Raw genomic sequence first — 8,855 nt, 5'->3', positions numbered from 1 at the left:
AATACCGATCCCCCCTTCTCTATCCTTCTCATCACTGCTGGAGACCTGGTTGGTTTACCCCTCCAGCCCTATGTTTGATTTTACTTTCCATTTAATTTGTCCCTTTTCTCATTACCCTTCCTCAACCATCTATTTCTGGAATAGAATATGACTGTAGCTGCCATATTGCAACCACGAGGTAAACTTCTATAATTAAAGCCCTGTGCTAGGGATGGCAGAACAGAAATCTGCAAGGAATCTGGAATGAAGACACCACTGGGCCACTGTATCGGTCCTCAACTACCTACCTCTGGCTTTTCACAGAGAAAAATAACCCTTAGCTATTTGCTGCTGTTTAGGTATTGGTCTCATCCTAATTGACACATCAAGCTTTAGACAAAGAGTCAAAGATGGGTGGTGGTCTCACCTCAGAACCAGAAATGGCCTTTGCTCTACAAGAGGGTAGACTGGCCAACTGTTAGAGCCCTTCTAAGTGTGAATACACATTCTTGCTGATGAAGTAACACTTGAGCGTGTTATCAACTAATCAATCACACCTTGGTATGAAGGACAGGTCATTCACTCAACATACTAAGACAATGTGAATTTAGATGAGAGGATATATGCCTGAAGTATTCTAAGGAACAAGAATTGAATGAGGTTGCAGGGGAGATTTGGGGAATCATGAGTACTCTGGGAACTGAGAGGAGAGATCAACCAGAAAAGACAAAGAAGCAAAAATGGCAAGGAATCCTGGGAATAGCTTTAAGTTTCAATTTTAACTAGTTTTAAATTATTCTTTTATTGGGAAAGTTTATTTTTAAAAAAATCAGTAGGTTGATTTTTTTTTTTAAAGGAGAGATAAGCATAATAGGTGGATTTGATAGCCTGATGATAAAATTTTAAAATGCAGGAAAAACTACTTACTCCATCTCAGAACATTCTGACATGTTCCAATAGGAAAGGGTCTTCATGGTGCCTGGGGGCAGCTGCTTAATCCTATATACACTTCTGTCTTCCTACAGTTTTCCCTACAAAAGAAACATACTTGGGGCTCCTGGATGGCTCAGTTGGTTGGGTGTCTGCCTTGGGCCCAGGTCGATCCCAGGGTCCTGGGATGGAACCTTGTGTTGGGCTCCCTGCTGAGCAGGGAGTCTAAATAAATAAGATCTTAAGAAAAAAAAAAAAAGTACTCTTGGGCAAAATGGAACGTACAGCATATGACAGGATATATATAATCAAAGCCAGGAAATTACTCTGGATGGCCCTCTGGCAACAGGGCAATGAATTTAGATTTCATTTTCCATCCTGAGAGCAAAGGCTGATTAGTATTAGTTTATGGAAAATAGGCAATTATACAAGATACAGGATCAGAACCAAAATTTGTTTTTAAAATGTGAGTTTTTGTTACTTGGAGGATTTCATTCCAAACTCTCAATTATATAATTACAAAAAATCCATGTTTCAGGAAAACATACTTAGTCTTAACATAAAATTCATGTCACTTATCACAAAGTTAGACAGTCAAGTGTATAAAGGAAAAACAAAACAGGAAGCAGTATTTACAAATTCAGACTACATGAGACATTGTGAAGACTCTTGTTAATAAACAACACAATACTTTTACACACTACATTTCAAAATGATGCATCTGTGAACAGTATGATAAAGGTCATAGTGTTAAAGACTTTAAGTTAAATTCAAGGTTGTCATGTTGAAGATTTTAAATTAAATTCAAGGTTGGCAGAGTTGAAGACTAAATGCAAGGCCAAGGTCATAGTGATGAAGACTTTAAGTTCAAGGTTGTAGTGATGAAAATTTCAAATTCAAGGATAGATTGTCTAAGAAAGGACAAACAACTAGCATTCAAGCTATTTAGTTAGTTCCCTGTGAGTACAAAATATATAGGAATCACTAAATGGATTAGCCTAATTACAAATTCTGTTCATTTCTAAATAAGTCACAACTGCAAGAAGTCTTTTCACAGAATCATTCATTGTTTCTCTCTCACCTTGTGTAGGTATTTCTGCTACCGTTTTCAATCCTTACTCAAAACAATTCCCTCCCATCTCCGTATTTGTAGAAGTATAAAATATTGTGAAACTAAGAAATGTCTGTTCTTTAGCTAGAGAAGTATTCTCCCTCTGGCTGCTACAAGAGAAAGAAAAAAAGATTCCCATTTTCTCCTCTACCTCAAAACACAAAGCAAACCAAAACAATCCAATTCCTAATGTGGTGTCTCATAGAACCCAGGGCCTGGAACAAGATCTCATGCTAGTTTTCCTGCTATACGTGGAGAACAATTTAATTATTTACATTATTGGGAAATCTCTTTAACAACTGGATTCATGCCAGCGCTTCCACCAGGACGGCCTCCCTAAAAAAGGCGAGAGCAGCGGCGTCTGCGAATGGGCACATCAAAGACTCTCCTCCGCCTCTCTTCCTCCTCCTCCTCGTCAGACTCGTCCATGTCCGCCGAGTCATCGTCATCCTCGTCTTCTTCCTCCTCCTCTTCCACCTCTTCCATCTCTTCATACTCATCAGGGCCCATCTCCTTGAAAGAGAAAACAATCTTTTGATAAGAACTTCCATCAGGTTTTTATACTTATTTTATGCAAATTCTCATTTATCTAGATTCTAAACAACAGGACACACCAAGTAGGAATTTTGAGAGTTGAACCTTGTATTTTCATAAATGAACACGCTGATGCAAGATTCTAGAATGTACATCCATAAAGCACATGTTTTAAAAGGCTCGATGTGGTTTTAATGGTAAATCTATTTCAATAATACAGTACTTGTATTTTATATGCCAGTTGATAATTTGTACAAGGCAGCCAACAGACCACTTCCAACAACTAAACTTTTAGTGTATTAAGTAACAATTATTAATCTAAATGCTGACAAAAAGAGGACTCAAAAATAATAAGGTATGACCTCTACTGGTAACTTTTATGTATTGTCAGAAGTCTAATAGACTTCTGTTGAACTCCTACTATGAAGACGCGTTATTTCTTCAACCACCAGGGGCACTTTGAAATTAACTTGCTCAAGGCTCTCAGAATAGGGCAGGCAACAATGAGGCTGAACATGCAGTATCTGAACATCTCATGGAAGCTTCACTTCCGCTTAAGCAGTGTTTCTAATGAAGTCTTGACTTACTCTGCTGTCAGTTTTCCTCTCTCATACATTTGAAGACTTAATTGAGAGGAGGTGCTATGTTGGAGAGAGTTCTGAACGGCAAGGAGCACCTAGCTGGTATGTGGGAACTACTGGGAAACACGGATGTGTTGTCAGCAGTTCTTTTCCCGAGGCCTTTATGGCACCACATATCCAGCACTCACTACTCCCTCTGATCTCATCTCTAACCACTCTCTCCCCTGGCCTCTGCACTCCAGCTACACTGGCCTCCTTGCAGTTCCTCGCACATGGCAAGCATTAGTATATTTATGTAACATCAGTGTTTCAGGGCCTTTGCACTTGCTGTTCTTTCACCTGGAACATCCTTCTGCCACATATATCCCCCTGTACTTCTTTCAAGGCTCAACTCAAATGTTGCCCAGGCCTTTCTTGACAGATCTTTATATTAGAACCCAACAGGACACTTCTTATATATCCTTTACTCTCATTTTTCTCCAGAGCACTTATTACTACTTGATATAACTGGATATTTGCTACCCTTATCTCTTCTAACTAGACTGTAAATTTCAAGGCAGAGGTTTTTTGTTTTTGTTAATTTCCTCAACTTTCTTTTTTTTTTTTATTGAGGTATAATTGACATACAACATTACATTCATTTGTTCCAGGTGTACAGCATAATGATTTGATATTCGTATATATTACAAAAGGATCACCACAGTAAGTCCATTTAACATCCATCACCATACATAGTTACAGAATGTGTTTTTGTGATGAGAACTTTTAAGATTTATTATCTTAGTAACTTTCAAATATACAATGCAGTATTCACTAGAGTCAGCATGCTGTATAGTACATCCCCGAAGGCAGACTCTGGCTGTATTGTTCACTGCGTCTTCCCCAGCACCTCGTTGGGACTCAATAAATATTTGCTGAGCAAGCAAATGAATTAATGTGGGAGAAAAAAAATTGTTCTTTAGGAGTTGTCAAAGGATTGTCACTTAGGATTTATTGTAACACTAATAACAACAACATTAACAACAATCAGAGAAAATATACATAAGTATGACATGATATTCCATTCTTTTTATTGATTTTTTTTTTAATCTAGGGAATGAAGACTTTAAAATTCAGTAGAAGGTTCGAAAGGGGCAAGGGGGGAGGCTTAGGAAATCCTAAAACATTAAATTCAGGTAGTATGATCATTAGTCATCTTATTGAAGAAGAAAACAAAAAAGAAGTTAAAGAAGTCAATGTGGCTGAGAGGGAGACTGCTGGTGATCTCAGATAAAAGTGTAATACAGAAGCAGAAGATGGAAAGAGGCACACACAGATAAGAACGGAAATAAATAAGCAGCAGGAACCTCTAAAGTGTCCAAAAGAAAACAACAAACCACCTAGAGCAAGAAAAGGCTAAAGACCAACCAAAAGTGTATTTTGTAGTGACATTCAAAGTATAAAGCAAAAGGAAGTATCAAGTACAATAATTATCATACGGTTAGGGTACAAAAAAGGAGAACAATTCAGTTTCCATACCAAGAAAACTAATATTTCAACAGGAAAGTTACAATACAAATACAACACCATACAAATACAATCCCCACTGCCTCTTTCATGTTGATTAGAAGTAAGTCCAGAATTCTCATTTCTTTGTATTGATATCTCATGCTTGAGAGAAACATTTTCCATAAGGCAGGTCAAGATTTTATATGCTTATTTGTGGTTGGGAGGAAGTTAAAACTCCAAATAAGTAAGAACATAGTTAAGAGGGTTGAACATGTAATGAGTTTATTATTATAATTTAAAATTATAAATTTAAAAATTGTAAACTTTAAAAAAAGAGTAAGTAAATACTATAAAATTTCTCAGTTTTAATTTCTAATATGATAAATATTGATATAACTCACATCACCAAAAGTTCTTTGGAGTCCTCAATAACTTTTAAAAGCTTAAGGGAGCCATGAGACCAAAAAGTTTGAGAACTGCTGTCCTATATTAAGGATTACTTTATACCTATCCTAACAAACATTAAAAACAATTCTCAACAGGATCAAGCTGACCCCATAGTAACTTAACTGCCAGCCCAAACAAACCTCAACATTCTTTACACTTTAGGTCAGGAATATTAGCAAGAAATATTATCAAAGAGAGATTTCATAATAATAAAAGAAGGAACTTCATTAAAAAGACATAATTATCCTAAGCATATTTGCATATAATTTATAGATCTTCAAAACACATGAAGCATAGCTGATTAAATTAAAAAGAGAAATAGACAAAATTATAATTATGGCTGGAGATTTCAACAATCATTTTTCAGAGAACAAGGACCAAAAAAAGAAAAAAAATCAATTAATATATAGAAGACTTGAGAAACAGTCAACCAATCTGAACTTTCATTTATAGGCTAATACTCCCACAATTAGCAAAATATACATTCTTTCCAAATACACAGGAATTAGTTACCAAGATAGACCATAATGCTGGGACATAAAACCTTTAAAAGGATTGAAATTACACACAGTACGTTCTCTAGCCATAACAAAATTAGAAATCAGTAAACAAAAATTAACTGGAAAACCTCCAAATGTTTGAAAATTTAACACATTTCTAGAATAGTTACAGATCAAAATTAAATTACAAGGGAAATCCTGGAATATCTTGAATTAAATGTTAATGAGAACAACACATCACAATTTATGAAACACAGCCAAAACAGTGCTTTAGAGAAAAGAAAGGCCTAAAATCAATAATCTAAACTTCTACCTGAAGAAGCTGGTAAAAAAGCAAATGAATCCCAAAGTAAGTAGGAGGAGAGAAATAAAGAAAACTGCAGAAATCCATGAAATAGAAAATGAGCAAACAATAGAGAAAACCAGTGAAACCCAAAGTTATTCTTTCAAATGACTAACAAAAGAGATAACCCCTTAGGTAAACTGATCAACAGAAGATATAAATTACCATTATTAGGAGCAAAAAAGGATATGTGACTATAGTTCTTACAGCCATTAAAAGGATATCAAGAGACTACTATAATTTTATGCCAATAATTCAACATTTAGACAAAATGGACAAATTCTTTGAAAGACACAAATGACCAAAAGTGAAATAAGAAGAAGCAGGAAATATATGAAAGAAATTAAACTCTTATTTCAAACTTTCCCACAGAGAACTCTAGCCCCAGATGGCTTCACTAACGAGCTGTATCAAACACTCATGGATGATGATACCAATCTCAGACAGAAACTGGACTAGTCAAAAACAAGAGACTGTTACAAGAAGTAACAAATTCCTAGTACTGGAAATAATACAGTAGAAAGCATTCCTGCACTGGGAGGGAAGCTAAACTTCACTTCCAAACCCAGAGAGTAGATCCTTTTCACCAGACAGACAAGCATTATGGCCTAAAGTCTCCGATCATCCTTCTCTTTCCAAACTGGGGTTGGGAATGTATCGGCTCTGGGTCAGACTAATCCTATGTCCATCTTCCCAGGAGCCAGAGGGCCCTTTCTGAACATTCAACACCTACCACTCTGTCATATTCTGGGTATACGAGTCATATTTTATTCCTATTGTATAGCTGGGGCCTCATGATTCTCTTCATTCATTTTATAATCCATAAGGTTGGGGTACTGCCATTATCATAAGTAGTCCTAAAAGTGAGATTTAAAAATTATACCGAGTTGACTTAGGAAATGATCCCAAAGAGAGGACTACAGAGGATTTAATGGGCAGACTTGCACTTTTAGTAGTCTCTCTCTACAATGATTGTATTATTTTACAAAATTGGGATTTTTAGCAAAAACACTGCAAGAAATTGCTTTTCTAATCTTAATGAAATTAAAGCCTATTCTAACTGGTCTAGTGTGGTGTTTCTCATCATGCCACAGAACTTTTTTTGGAAATGGGGGAAAAGAGGCTGAACCTTTAAAATCAGGAACCTCTCTACATGATACTATGATGGCGGATACATGTCATTATATGCTTGTCCAAACCCAAAAAACATACAACACCAAGAGTGAACCCTAATGTAGACTATGGACTTGGAGGGGGATTATGATGTTCCAATGTAGGTTTAACAAAAATACCACTCTGGTGGGAGACCGATGTTGAGGACGTCTGTGCGTGCATGGGGGTAGGGGGTATTGGGAAAATTTCTGTACCTTCTGCTCAATTATCTGTGAATCTAAAACTGCTCAAAAGAAAAATGACATTAAAAACAAAAAACATACAAAAAACAGCTAAGCAGAGTAGAGTTACTCTAACTGAAGTGTATGGAGTCTAGCTTACTTATTATCCACCACCCCCACATATTCACATGGCCCCCCACAATATTTCCTCCGAATCTCTAGGGTTCTCTGGAACACCACTTATACACCATTTGTCTGGCTAATCAACAAAATCCCTCTGTGGAGTTAATTCTACAAAGTCATGGAAATCAGTCCCAGAGGAAAGTTTAACTCACCAATCGGGCTATAGACACCCTGAATGTTGGACAAGCCATATGGAATCGGGGAATAGCAACATTAAAGATCTTGTCTTTAAAGTAAAGAAAATGGAAGGTATAATATCCTTCCATATATCCTGATGTTGTAGAAAATGTGGTACAACTTGTATATTCATATACCCGACCTGGGCTGATGATTGGAAATTCACCTGCAGAGAAAACAGTAATAAGAAACCGAAGTATAAAATTCAGTGCTTCATTACAGCAAATAAGATATGTCCTCTATGAGATTATGTAAACTATGTTAAAGTAAATGCACAATTAGGAAAAAAGATCTAAAGTGCCCCAAATCAAAATCTTTTAAAAAGCTGACAGTCGACAAACCATAAATGACTCTTAATCTCACAAAACAAACTGGGGGTTGCTGGGGGGAGGTGGGATTGGGAGAGGGGGAGCGGGCTATGGACATTGGGGAGGGGAGGCGAACCATAAGAGACTATGGACTCTGAAAAACCACCTGAGGGTTTTGAAGGGTCAGGGGTGGGAGGTTGGGGGAACAGGTGGTGGGTGATGGGGAGGGCACGTTTTGCATGGAGCACTGGGTGTTGTGAAAAAAGAATGAATACTGTTACGCTGAAAAAATAAATAAATAAAAAAAAAAGGATCCAGATTAAAAAAAAAAAAAAAAAAAAAAGCTGACAGTCAATGACAATCAGAGCTAATGATGATTGAAATCCACAAATAAGAATCTGTGCTACTGATTTTAGTATTTCCCCCAAATTTTAAAAAGATGATCAATATGAAATTTATTTTCTCTTTCTGCCCTATTATTCCTGGTAACTCTATAGAACATGATAGTGAATAATTATCCAGGTTAAAAAGGAAGACAAACAAGGAACTCAAGTGATCCACAGAATGGAAAATCAACCCCTGAATACTTGTTTGCTATAATTTTAAAGAAGTTCATGTTTAAGGTAGTAAACTAATAGAATAATGATCTTTACACATTATATTTATGAAGTAAAGAATGGGAGTTACAAGAAGCCCAGAATCTATGATATCTTTCACACTGTAAACACAGCTTTAATAGATACAGTCTTGGAGCACCTGTGTGGCTCAGTCAGTTAAGCGTCCAACCAGTGATTTTGGCTCAGGTCATGATCTCATGAGTGGTGAAATTAAGCCCGTGTTGGGCTCCAGGTTTAGGGGGGCGTCTGCTTGAGATTCTTTCTCTCCCTCTCCTTCTGCGCCTCCCCCCACTCATTCTGTGTGGCTCTCTCTCTCTCACAAA

General features: G+C 36.7%; 1 protein-coding gene across 1 annotated transcript in view; it reads right to left on the bottom strand.

Annotated features, from left to right (window-relative positions):
• Positions 1 to 1,364: 1,364 nt before the first annotated feature.
• Positions 1,365 to 8,855, bottom strand: part of FBXO3 (F-box protein 3) — a 31,740-nt gene continuing 24,249 nt past the window's right edge. The window contains exons 10-11 of the mRNA XM_046016302.1: positions 7,583 to 7,773; positions 1,365 to 2,533 (exon numbers count right to left, since the gene is read on the bottom strand). Coding sequence (XP_045872258.1) covers positions 2,357 to 2,533; positions 7,583 to 7,773 — 368 coding nt within the window. The 3' untranslated portion in view covers positions 1,365 to 2,356. The remainder of the gene's footprint in view (positions 2,534 to 7,582; positions 7,774 to 8,855) is intronic.

Source organism: Meles meles, chromosome 8 (assembly GCF_922984935.1).
Source record: "Meles meles chromosome 8, mMelMel3.1 paternal haplotype, whole genome shotgun sequence".
In the NCBI taxonomy this organism is placed as follows: domain Eukaryota; kingdom Metazoa; phylum Chordata; class Mammalia; order Carnivora; family Mustelidae; genus Meles; species Meles meles.
This window is presented reverse-complemented; position numbering and strand designations above follow the sequence as displayed.